This window comes from Pleuronectes platessa, chromosome 7 (genome assembly GCF_947347685.1).
Source record: "Pleuronectes platessa chromosome 7, fPlePla1.1, whole genome shotgun sequence".
Taxonomy (NCBI): Eukaryota; Metazoa; Chordata; class Actinopteri; order Pleuronectiformes; family Pleuronectidae; genus Pleuronectes; species Pleuronectes platessa.
In genome coordinates this window covers 3844201-3857901 of record NC_070632.1, presented here as the reverse complement: position 1 = coordinate 3857901, position 13701 = coordinate 3844201, and the positions used below count along the sequence as shown (strand labels likewise).

The window sequence follows — 13701 nt, the reverse complement described above, 5'->3', positions numbered from 1 at the left end:
CAATTTAAACAGTAATGTTTTAAAACAGTAATGTTTTTAAATTGTACATCACTAAACATTTTAGATGTATGTATTGTATTTACCACTTTATTTTATACTTCTACAATATTTTTGCAGATTCACATTTAATTTATAAATGTAAAGTTTTATTCTACTTCTTAAGTATTAGTATCATTGACAGCAACACTAATGTTCGTATTAAATAAAAATAATAATAATAGATCAGACATCATTACCTCTACACCTTTTTAAACTAAACACTCTTCTGTCATAGTCCAGATCTGTCCCTTTGAAATCACTACATGAAATAAAGTTGCAATAAAAGTAATTTAAAATGAATCAAAGGAGTTAAAGGTACCAGAGGTAAACATCACATGTTAAAAAATAATTGCTATAAAATGCAATAAATCTTTGCAATAAAAAGTTAAATCCTTGTATAAATATATGCCGCCACACATAGATTATACTACTGTATAACAATAATAAAATGTTGAAATATCAAATAAATACTATAAAACTGCAGGTACCAGCCCTTCACTGTTCTGACCAATCAGGGAGCAGCTTACTGCGCGGTGGGTCGAGTGCGTTGCCCACAGCGACAAACCACAACGCAGTGTAGAGGAGCTGAGCGCGTGAGAGACTGGGAATGAGAGACGTTTTAACTCCAGTTCGCTGCTGGTAAGACTGGGATCTGTTGTTTCTGATGGTTCAACGAGTTCACACGTGGTGTCGCGACGTTAGGAGACGAGGTGACGAGCTCACACAGGCAGAGTGAAACGTGGTAAAACTTAAAACACGCAGCGAAGTAACGGTAAAGTCAACGAGGAGGAGTCGTTCAGAAAGTGCGCAGATGGAAATCAGGATGAAAGGATTCGGTGAAGAGGCGGGTTAACTGTTAATGTTTGTTAGATAAACACCCTTTCCCATCTTCTCTTCTCTTTTCTTCTCTTTTCCTCTCTTCTCTATATTATATCCTCTTCTCTTACCCTTCTCTTCTTTTCTCATCTCCTCTCCTCTCCACGTTTCGTTTCGTTTCCTCGCTCTACTCTCCTCGTTTCCTCTCCTTTCCTCTCCTCTCCTCTTTCCTCTTCCCTCTTCCCTCTTTCCTCTTTCCTCTTTCCTCTTTCCTCTTTCCTATCTCCTCTCCTCTCTCCTCTCCTCTCCTCTCCTCTTTCCTCTTTCCTCTTTCCTCTCTCCTCTCATCCTCTCTCCTCTCTCCTCTCTCCTCTACTCTACTCCCCTCTCTCCTCTCTCCTCTACTCTCCTCTTTCCTCTTCCCTCTTTCCTCTTCCCTCTTCCCTCTTCCCTCTTCCCTCTTTCCTCTCTCCTCTCTCCTCTCTCCTCTCTCCTCTTTCCTCTTCCCTCTTCCCTCTTCCCTCTTCCCTCTTCCCTCTGTCCTCTCCTCTCCTCTCGCAGATGATCTTCTCTCTAGATGGCAGCCATTCAGATGACCACGCAGACAAAGCTGTCAAAGAGCAGAGAGTCTCTGCCTTACGGCCACAAACTTGTTCTGACGGAGGACAAGTCAAGAAGGGTGAGGACAGTATCATCTTGTTCTTCCCTCTTTTCTCCGTGAACTCATGTAATTTCACACATATCTAGAAACATATGAGATATTGAAACCAGGCTTATCTCAAGGATTAGAACCATGGGGCAATTTCCGGGGAATGTATGTTTTAGACTTGGTCACTTTTTTGACAGATTGTGATTGGCTGAACAGCGCCACCTAGAACTGAGTTTGCTTTCACAGATCTTCACCAAAATCAGTACACACATGTATCATGACCAGCTCTCAAGGTAACATGTTCCAATCTATTCCAACGGGACCTTTATGACAAGAGTCTCTGCTTGATGACATCCACACAGAAATCATGACTTAAAATCACAACGCCCCTGGTGGCAACAGGAAATGTCTTGCTTTTTGCACGTCTTAAACTTTAATTAATTCCTCTTTGTCCAACGACCAAAACCTTATCAAACTTTGTCAGAAGGGCCTCAAGACATTGATGATGTAGAAATTTGCAAACCTTGAGTTTCGTCAGTTAGTGGCGACTCTCAACAAGTCGCCATGACACACGAAAAATGCTGTAACTTCAATGTACATCTTTCAATCTCCCTCAAACTACATGTGTGTAACAACAGCCCCCCCCCAAAAAAACATTCATATGGCTGCAAGGAATGGGCGTGGCAAAATAACTGAATAGAGCCCCCTATATAGCAGCTTTGTGCCCATGTCTCTTTTCATAATGAACAAAAAACTGTCTTGTCTAGACCAAACAGGAAGTTGGCCATTTTTTGGCATTTATACATGTTGTATTTGAATCAAACTCCTCATAGAAGAGCTTTCATGAGATCAACTTTGAATTCGGTGTAACTTCATCTCAACCCCATGGAGATAATTTGGCAATTTAAAGTTTGAGTGTAAATCACACAGTCTGACCGTGGCCTGGCGTCAAAGTTTATCAAAAAATGCACCTTATCAAAAAAATAAGGATATGTTATAACTCCACTTTGCATTGTCCTATCAGCAACAAAATACTCACCTAATATCATAGACCCGGGCTTAACACCTCGATTATATGTCAAAAGTAACTTCACTACACATTGTCCAATCCGGCCCAGATTGTTCAGAAGAAGAAGGTTCCTGTGATGGTATCTTCTATGCTATCGAAGGACCCTGTGATGAGAGCTGGATTCCAGGACACCCACAACTTCAGCTGGATCCTGTAGAACATAGTTAGTCTAGTTCCTACGAATTTTCTTCACATTTTCTTCATCCTCTTCTTCGTCCAGCATCTTATCCCATGTCAGCCGTTAGTCTGAAATGACTCCGACCAGCCCACAGTCGGGATAAAGAAAATAAAAAACATATTCTCAAAATGCATATCTATCAGTCTATTAAGTACATACTGTTATATTTCGTGGTTTATTTGGTTTGATCGAGCTATGGTTAGCTAGCCAGAGGAGAAGCTAGCTAGCTAATAGCTAAGTAGTATTGTACACGCATCAGATGTGGATGTGATGTCTAAGGATTTTCGATGATCAACACAAGTTAATTTGGGGAAAACCTGAAATACTGAATGATGAAATTCATTCACTACAAAGATATAGAAAATAAAGTAATAAAATACAATTTAACTCCACCGCTGGCCGCATCAGGTCCCTAGTTTCGCAAATCCTGAGGCAGCCCAAGTTTACAACTTGCTTTTCAGAGAGAATTATTTTAGTGAACTGAATAATATAACAGAGTGTATAATGAATACACACCTTACTGGCAGCTTTTGAATATTGCATATACGATAACCTCCTCTGCTACATTATTGATTTATATATTAAGCTAAAATCCGTCTCTGACCCGACCTTGAAATAGACTGAGTGGAGTCAGATGTTTCTCTGCCTCTGGTGCACTGATAAAGAGGTGCCAGAGAATTGTGGGGAGAGGATACTAACACAACATGCTGCAGATGGTCCTCACTGAGGGGGAGAATATTACAGTAACATCCATCGGATGCATGAAATCAGGTGTGATGCAGGTGTCTGTGCATTCCTGTCATAGCTGATGGCCTGAAGTTGACAGCTTATAGCTCTTCTGTTCATTATCCTTTCCTTCACTTTTCTGTGGTGAAAATCTGGTTTGATGCTGAGTCTCGTACTTCACTGCTGGTGTTTAGGAGACAAGGAAACAGTCTATCAGAGCAGATAGCGTTATTAAGATAACGTTAATAAAATGTGCTGCTGTGTGTTTGCAGGTGACTCCATCTGTTTACATCCAGGAGATGCTACAGTCCACAGAGGAGCGCCTGGCAAACACCAAGGAGATGCACCCGCCCCGGATCCTGGAGCTCCTCGACATGAGCAAGACGTCACATCACAAAGTAACTGAATGCTAAAGTCGGGGTCCCACACTATGCACAAAAATGAAACAATATTCTTAGGAGAGACCAGCCAGGAAAAAGGACTGAAGATGGCTCTGTGATGGTGCACGATTACTGTAGGAACTGATAACTGGGATGATGAAACCAGTCAGACAGGCTGTTATATGAACTTAAAGCACATGCTGGATAAAAGCTAGACATGCAATTACTATTACAATAGCTGTCTACAGACAAGCTACAGCTTCAGACTTTCATCCTAAAGATAATAAAACCCTGGAGAATGAAGTAATCAAGGCCCACATTTGGTTTTGACAAGCTCTCCTCTCACTACAAAGGACTTGCAGACATTATATAATAGAGTATAGAAACTACGTACTCTTGAGATATAAACATATATGTATATATATGTTTATAAATAAAAAATAACTCAATGAGACTTTTTGGAAGGGTGGATGTGATCAGAAAAAGATTAAATGTTCAAACTTCTCATAATATGATCAGTAATCTTCTGCATACAGAGCATGTACCAGTCTGTTAAGGTCATTCACACTGTACCTAAGCTGCCCCCCCCACCCCCCCACCCCCTTAGTCAGCAAGCACTAATTGATGGGCAGAGGGCAGCCAATGTGACTGGATCTCCTATACCCTTTAAGTCAGAATTTAATGGAAGGCTCGGGGGGAACATGCCATTAAAGTTTGGGAAAATGCCTATGAAATGAATAATGCCCCCTTCATCATAATTAGGACACATTTTGCAACTCCCTCTGTTCACATTCTGTCAATGTTTATTAAATATGCAAATGTAATGGGACTAACCTCCACTGTAGGAGGTAAGAAGGAGCAATGACCAGTACGATCCTGGAAGCAAATTTTATACAATGTTAGATCATAGAAGAAAATAATTCAGGTTAACTTTAAGAGGCATATATTCCTTTGACATATCAATCAGTCTCTGTCAATGGAATCACAGTTTTAGACTAAAGCAGTTTTAATTTTCCTGTCCAACACATATGTTGTTTAATGGTTTCGTGCACTCGCACCCATCAGATCAGGGGCTGGCTCCAAAGGGTTCTTGGCTCAAACCCCAAAACTATTTGGAGTCCGTTAATTGTCTTTGACATTTTAGTAAAGATTTCTAAAGAAAATCAACATTTCAATCTGCATTATTTATAGCGTGTGTTTGTGTGTTGTCAGCTGTCCTTGGTGGACCTAGACCAGGCACTTTTCCAGCCCTGCCCATCCGAGCTGTGCTTCCAGAACTTCTCTCCTGCACAGACCTACAAGCTGCCTCTAATCCTCTTCAACATGGACAAGGTCTGTGATGAATAAAATACACACAAACACCATGGCTGCAGAGCCGATGCTGCAATCAAGAGTGGATGTGAATTGGAACAACAGCCAACAGTCCAACTTTTTGAACAGCTTTGACCTTAGCAGCAGAAAAAATGGGTTTACGTGTGTGTGACTGTTTTTGTGTGTGTGTGTTATCGGGTGTGGGTTGTGTTTAAAGACTTAAGAATGATTAGAACAAGTTATTGGGGATTGGAGGAGATCTATCGCTGCAATTTGAACTAGACACAATCAAGTAATGATGAATAAATCATCACGTTTGTGTGTGTGTGTGTCTGTATTTGTTGCTGTGTGTTGCTTGCAATTTTATAGTTTGTGTGTCATTTTCTTTCAAGGTTTCTCGACAAGTGAAGCTGGAGCTGCAGGTCTCAGAGTATTTCCATGTGGAATCCTCAAAGGATTCAGCTAGCAAGGTTGCACCAGGAATGTCTACGACTTTCACAGTATGCTTCACCCCGCAAGAGAACAAGGTACAGCAGAGAGGGGGGGCTGACCGCTTTACCGAGTTATCATACGCAGGAGGACAGGGGGGGGCACAATAAGTATCATGGTAACATGCACTTAGGATGATATGGAATTTAGATCTGATGAGAAAATGAAGCTGTAATCAGAGTGTGGTGTGGGTAAGAAAGTGATATGAATTAAATGGATGCAATTATCTTGCATTGATATTTCAAGCACACATCTCTTTTAACAGCAAAGGTCAAGGGTCAGGCATCGAGTTACACAGGCACATCCTTTTGTTGTCTCTTGTCCTGATACTTTGGGTGAAGGTGAAAACTGAGAGGCAAAGGTCAACAGGAAATGTAACAAATGTTAAATGGTAACATAATCTCTTATGTGTGCCATGGCTGTTTGATCGTGGTCAACACACGATGCTGTGATTCAGGGACCTGTCAGTGTGTTAGCATAGCAGTAGAGCATAACGACAGGTTTGTGCAGCCATGTTGAATTAAAAGAAAGTACATCAAATAAATGTTTGCTCTTTATGTTTATTGTTTGATATGTTTTTTCCGTTCAGGACTACGACCACAGGCTGGTTTTCGTGACCGAGAGAGAGCGGTTCGAGGTGCCAGTCCGCGCCATCGGGCCACGGGCCATCCTTGACTTCCGAGATGAGCTCTATCTACCGCTCTGTCCCGTGAAAGCCTCCACAGAGAGGACTCAGCTAGTCCGCAACATAGGAAACCGCATGGCTAAGTTCACGCTGCACACACAAAGGTTAGAGTTTAATCACACCCACTTTATGTTTGATGTGTCAGATGTGTTTGAGTGATTTGATATTTTTACCGTCAGTTTAAATCTATAAAGCCGTTATTAGCTAACCCTCAATAACATTAGAACTGTAACTGCATCTGAATTAGGTCAATATTTAAGTTACATTTAAAGTAAAAGTTCTACTACTACTACTACTACTGGTTATGAGTAAAAGGTTTATTAAACTTTTTGGTTTCTATTTTTTGTTGTACATTGTTTTTCTGTATATATAGTAATACACAGAATATTTAATATATAAAACACTGAGCCTGTTTTCATTCCCCCCTGTGTAACCATTGTATTTTACTCCAGCCCTTTCTCAGTGACGCCCTCCTCTGGGACTCTTGATATAGGCGGGAGCATGCAGGTGACGGTGAATTTCCACCCAGTGACCACAGGAGACCACAGCGAGGACCTGCACCTGCACTACCACACTGGTGAGAGAATATCCAGGCGTCTGAAAACAAACAAAACTAAAAAACACTGTGCCACAAATAAGTTAAAAAGCAGCTATAGCCTCTGTCGATTGTACGATGACATCATTCCTTGATTTCCTAGAGTAGGAGTAAAAAATGTTAGAGGAGTAAAATATTCATATCTGACGTATCAGCTTATATATATTTTATCTTTCAAATGACCTTGTCACAGTGCGTTTCTCCTCCGCTGTGTTATTCTTTCCTCGAAGCTAAAAAGATTAAATCCTAGAATACTCCAACTCCTGCATAGATGGGAGGTGGAGAGTTTATAGATTTACTCTTCCAAAACAAAATGGCTTTTCAGTCTTACTCTATTTGTGAAACACCATCACAGAAATGGATTTAATTTGGGTCCATATTCTCACCTTACTTTATCTTTTATAGCACGCACATATATTATAACATCAGTAAACATGTTCCTATGGAAACTTGTAGGTGGGCGTGTAGCCTCCTCAAGCTCTCGGTCAAGCTCCACCCCCCCCCACACACACACACTCAGACACACAGAGACACACACACACACACACACACACACACAGACACATCCACACACACAAACACACACACACACAAACACACACACACAGACACACACACACACCTAGATGGAAGCAGAGATTCGATCGAAGCAGTTTGTATAATCTGCATAATCAGCAGTGTTGAATAGTGTGGAACTAAAAGTATGAATGTGTTTGTAGTTATCACTGAGGTAAAAAACATAATGAGATGAGGGACGTGTGCACACACACACACACACACACACACACACACACACACACACACACACACAGTCTTTGTTGCATATTTGAACTTTTAAATGTTTCCTATCCGCACAGCTATAGATTTCCTGAGCTGATCCAATTAACTTCTCATTGTCTCCTCTCTAATTGTCTTCTTCTTTGCTGCCTAATTTAAATCGAATACCCTGTGTGTACGTGCAGGTTTAAATACAGACTGTTTTGATCAGGAATAACCTTTGACCTTTAGTAGATGAGCGGATAGTAACAGGCTACTTTGGGGCTTGTGTGTGTGTTTGGACGTGAGTGTGAAGTCAAAGGTTAAATAAGTAATGGTAATGAAAGGAGAATCTGCAACATCCTCAGGGAGCACGGGTGTGAGCGTGGTGGGGATTGAGCCCATGATGACTGGGTTGTGTAGTATCTATAGCTCAGTTCAGCTTTCTCTAAGGGCCTGTTAGCCCTCCTCTCCTCTCCTCTCCTCTCTTCTTCTCCCCTCCTCTCCTCCCCTCCTCTCCCCATCCCCCATGCATCAACAAAGATACACCATCTCTTATTGCCTCGCTGCTACGCAAAACGTACAGAAAAACACATGATTACCCGTGCTTGTACACCATTGTGAGTTTTCTGTAGTTATTGGGATATAAGATCGATCAATATGAACCTTTTACAGATTTCTTAATCTCTTTAATCAGGCTAAATGTGAATATGAATATTTAATTTATTTGAAAAGCTAGCAAGAGCCGGCCGAACGATCCACACATGTACGCGCTCAGCCTGACGCACTGACCCGCTCACTTACTTCTGACTATCAGCTCTGCTTCAGTGCTTTATGTCTCCTCGGGCTGTGAAGCCTGCTGCCAAGCACGGTGAGAGCACGACAGGGTGTGTGTGTGCAGGCAGGTTGGTTAGTGACAGGTACGCCAATGAATTCAGACAGAATGAAATAATTAGTTGTGTTTATCACAGTCCGGCAAGGGTCACAGACTCTGGCTTTTTAGAAATAAATTCAGAAAACGTTATTTATTGATGGCTTATGAGACGTGAGGAGGATTTTAACAAATACGATTTAAAGAAGTATTTTAGAAGCTGAAAGTTTGCACCCGGTGGTCAGTCGTAGCCTCGGTTGCCTTCACAATTAGCCAGTCTCCTTAACATCAAAGGCAAGAAGGCAAAGCTTTTGACTTTCCCTGAACACACACACTGGGATCAATTAGAGGTAAAAGGAGAAAGTTGCTTGAAAACATCAGTGCGTGGCTTTTTTATCCTGTTCAGCAAAAACTGCACAAACTGGGGCTTTGACTAAAAGCTTGCACCCTACACACTCGTAGGGAATAATATGGCAAAATAGTGGTTTTTAATTCTGTGTATGGGTTGAAAACATTTAATTTGAAAGTGTTTCAATGCATCAGAACACCAGCTTACAGCAACTTGGCAAACTCGAGCCAGTTCCATACCGTATGCTGTTATGATGGGAACGGAGACATTTCTCATTTCATATGTTCTTGCAGCTTAACCCTGCCAGCTGGAAATAGCAACAGCAAACAGCAGTGGCTTGGTTGATAAAGTAAAGAGCTGCTTCAGTCAGAATCAGATCAGCATTACTCCTGTTCCAAGCTGCCCACATGAAAGTCTCCTCTTAAGAAAATTTCAGATGCTCAGCTGCCTTAAAGTCCTGGAAAAATCCCCAGATGTTTAACGAATACAGTTAAACAGCTGTATATGATGCAGAGGAGAAAAAGTCTTGTTAGCTGTTCATCCCCTGGGCTGATCACAGTGCACCAGCTCCATTTTCACCATATGTGTGAGTGTGTGAGAGAGAAAACTCAGCATCGTGCTGATACCACAGTTTTTTTAATCTGTTATCAGTTGTCATTAGTCCTTAAATTCCACCCCGACAAAGTCACCTTGTGCAAAATCCGCCAGTCTATGATAATGGCGGATGAAAGCTGAACTGTCCTGACTTCTTATTTATCCATTTGAGTTTATCTTTTAATTATTGTGATGCTGTTCCCCAGAGCAGAGAGAGACGCGATGAAAGATTCATGTGAAGCTCTTTAATATGGATTCTTTTGGGGATAAAACTTACTGTAGCTCTCCGGTGCTTTTGTTTTTTGCCTGCGTGTGTGACCTTAAAGGAAGAGAGATGCTGCGTTTCTACGTAAATCAGCAGATCAGCTGCAGCATTAAGGTTTTATAATGGGAGGGTGAGCCCGAGTCCAGAACACCACTTACAGCGCCTCAAGAGGCTATCATTTTTAATTTAGCACCTTTCCCTGGCTCCCTCTCTCTTATGCATGTTTCAGGTCAGCCTGGTGCAGAAGGCGTTCACTGTTGAGGCTCCACCTCAGCATGAACCGACACAGCTTGTGTGTGTGAACATGTGTGTTGTGTCAATTTGCATGTGCAGGACACACGACATCTTTATTTTCCTGTGTCAGTTAAACGCCTAGGAATACTCTCCATATAGAGGCTGCTCAGCTCACCAGCTTTCCTTCATTGGCGTGTTAAACAATCCTTGATCAGTCTTAAAAGTGAGTGAGGACGGTGCTGCTCCAGTAGCACCCCCCCCCTGCCCCCCCCCACCACCACCCTTCCCCTCACTCACTTCGCTGATTTAAATGAAAAGACGGGCAGCTCTTAGGAAGTGCTGAGGCATCTGCTTTGACAGGGCTGTCGCACCGAGGGGACTTCAGCACAGCAGCCTGTTAAAGAAAGCAGCACACGCACACACACACACACACACACACACACACACACACACACACTCACGCACACACACACAGAAACATACACACACACACACACGCACACACACAGCGAGTGGCTCATAAACAAACACACATTCTCAGATGTAAGAACAAGCATGTTTGTCCACACGCACACTGCAGAGTCTTTGTTTGTGCTGCAATCACAGGTAGCTGGAGGGGTTGCAAAGTTCTCCTTGTGCGATAGAGAAATAATGGGAAGAGGAAGCGAGCAGGGGGAAGACGGGTTGGTGGACCGCCAGGATGAAAGCTTGGCAATAAGCTGCAGCTCTCCCTGCCTGTCAACCGCTGTCATCACTCTCAGAACCTGCGAGATAATTGCTTTTCTTTCTGTATTACCCAATCCTTCTTTTTTGCTCTCCCTCATTTCCTTCTTTCACTCATCCTCTGTCTGCTATGTTCTCCTTTCTCTCTCCTTCTCTCTTTCATTCTCCTCGACATCTCACGGCCCCGTCGTCTCTCTTTCCCACAGCGTGAAAGCAAAGGACTGGCTCTCCTGTGGAACCTCACCCTGCTTTTAGTTTCTTCTTCTCCCTGCCTCTTGGTACATGATGGAAATCTCAGTGATAATTGGCCTGTTGGAAGCTAACAGGAGCACTCTAATTCTAATGTGGCAAGCAAAGTGAGTGTTTAGGTCTTACCAGGCTACATTTGTCACCGTAAGGTTTCGTGACCTACAAATTGTTTCTGATCACTTGAAACAAAATTAAAACTGAAATGAGAATATCGGCTGAACTCTCCTCATTAAGTAACGAAGAAAAAAAATAAATATCACACACCTCTGGGTGGTTTGTAAATACTTAATGATTACTTAAAGTCAATTTCATTTAAACTTTAGAGGAACTTTTCCATAAACAGAGGAAGACATGTTCAATCCTTGCTGCCACGATCATCAGTACTTGTACTTTTTAGATCTTCAAAACAACACAACACAACATTAACAAAAAATTAACAAAAAAAACACTGCAATGACCAGTCATAAACATGCAAACACAAGTTCCTGATGGATTAATATGCAACACAAATATCTGAGGCATACAGTCAAGAATAATCCTAGACACCATTTTATGTATGATTCAAATATCAAGTATGTCAAAAATTTAAACACGTTCATCTCTTTAATATGGACAATACACCCCCCATTTTATCTATTTCCCACACTAACATTTTGTCTATGTTTTTTGTACATCTTTTCTTTTGCCTTCCATGACCTAAGACTGTATATAAAAATCTATGCAGACTCAGACTTAATTTCAAATTCCTGCCTCTGACTTACAGGGCTTTACATGTTCCGTCCCACATCTCCAGTGTTATTAATCAATTTAATTAATTTCACCCTTTACTGTACATTCTCTTGAGTCTGGTGACTTAACACATCACAGATTTATTAAAGACTTTAGAAGGTAGAGCCTCTGCCTACTGAGCTTCGTTTCTCTTGACTCTATGCAAATGCAGGAAGTTGGCTCTGTTGAGATTCAAGTCCGGGGTTGAAACCTTCTTATTTCCCTTTGCCGTGACCCGTCCTAATTTCACTGAGCAGGTTGTCAGTGAAGTGATTCCACTCTAAATATGTTCATAATTTACATAATTGCTTATCCTATTGTTGTATAGATATTCCTTCCTGTGTGTTTGGGATTGTGCCGGCATGCTCTTGTGTTTTCGCTCTCGTCTGTCTGATGTTAAATTTAACCTGTAACGTGTGCAGACTCTCAGATATGCTCTTTAAATAAACTGAGGTTGAAGATGGAAATGGAGCTGAATTGATTTGATAGGTGTCTCAACTTGTTTGTTGTTGTGTTTGTGCAGCTCTACAGTTTGGAGTCAGTCAGTCAAGTTTTACTCTTACAAACCGGTTATTGTCCTGACACAAACACACTCCATGTGTATATGTGTGTGTGTGTTTGTATGTGTGTGTGTGGGGGGAGCAAAATCTGTAAACACAGTAACATAATGGGGACCTGTCTTCCTTATTGGGACAAAAAGCAAGTCTCCATATTGGATATTTTTAAATCGCGAATAATATAAAACCAAAAACCTGTGTTTTAAATTGTAAATCTTTAGCTAAAGTCAAATAATGCATGATTATTATATTATTTATATATTGCTAACATATACATAACATTCATTGTGGCTGTAAAACACCAACTTTTAGCCTGTAAAGATCTGATGAATCCAAGCAACGTTACCAGTAGCTGTTAAAGATGTTTACAGCACAGTAGCTGGTGGCATCTTTAAGAGATTCTGTGTTTCCCTGTTTAATTCTGCAGACGCAGGCCTGAACCTGCTGACCTGAACCTGCTGACCTGCAGCAGTACACCTGGATGTATGGGTGTGGTTTTATTTTGGCCACTTTGCATCGTGCCCTTGTTTATTTCATCACTCTTAATTTTTACATCAGTGGAAACACACTGGTCTCATTTCAGTCCACAGTTATTATTTGTTCTCTGTCAAACCTGAGTCCAGTTTCTGTTACTTGGCAAAGAGCAGGATTTCGCTCACCGACCCACAGAGCCGCCATTAAGCCTCCAGCATGTTTTCCCTGAGTTGAATCTGCTTTTCAGAGCAGTTGTCTCTCAGTCCCCAGTGAGTCGGGTGCTCATTGTGTTCCGATCAAAGTGAGGACATGTGAGAATAAAGGTGTAAGTAAGAAGTAATTAATGGCATTCTCTCCACTGTGATTTGGCTAAAGACAAACATTGAAAAGCACAACAATCGCACAGAAAGTGAGAAAAAAGCCAAAACTGCTTTCAAACTGGGATCACTTTGATCCCAGTTTTCATTTGTAGTCTTTTTATTGACCAAGGTATCTGTGTTTTAAAAATGCACAAGACAAATTAATTATGAATGACAAAACAGGGTGACAGGGAACCCTGTGGAGCTCAGAGCCGAGACCACTCGGTGTTCAGAATTCCGACATTCCCTGTGTTGTTACCCAGTGGGCTCCCTGTGTGGCTGAGGTCGGACCGACTGATTTGAAAGGAGAAACCTCAGAAGGTATACGAATATAAATTATCTCAGGAAAAGGAGAGTTTTTTTTTTCCAGGTGCTAAATCCCCAGTCCTGATTTGAATGTAAACAAACACTCAATGAATTTACATCTAACCTTGTTCCTGGTGGCTTTATACAAAACGTAGTTTTGCATCTTATTTTTGTTGCTTGTTATTGTTGCTCTTTCTCCCTCTGTTGGAAGTGTGCACACTGTGATGGTGGCCCAGTGCTACTACCTAGAGACTCATTA

At 41.5% G+C, this 13701-nt stretch overlaps 1 protein-coding gene across 1 annotated transcript in view; it reads left to right on the top strand.

Annotated features, from left to right (window-relative positions):
• The first annotated feature begins 619 nt into the window (after positions 1 to 619).
• hydin (HYDIN axonemal central pair apparatus protein) overlaps positions 620 to 13701 on the top strand; it is a 56353-nt gene continuing 43271 nt past the window's right edge. The window contains 7 exon segments of the mRNA XM_053426366.1: positions 620 to 678; positions 1417 to 1534; positions 3750 to 3875; positions 5070 to 5189; positions 5561 to 5695; positions 6247 to 6446; positions 6795 to 6937. Of these exon segments, the coding sequence (XP_053282341.1) occupies positions 1433 to 1534; positions 3750 to 3875; positions 5070 to 5189; positions 5561 to 5695; positions 6247 to 6446; positions 6795 to 6937 (826 nt within the window). The 5' untranslated portion in view covers positions 620 to 678; positions 1417 to 1432.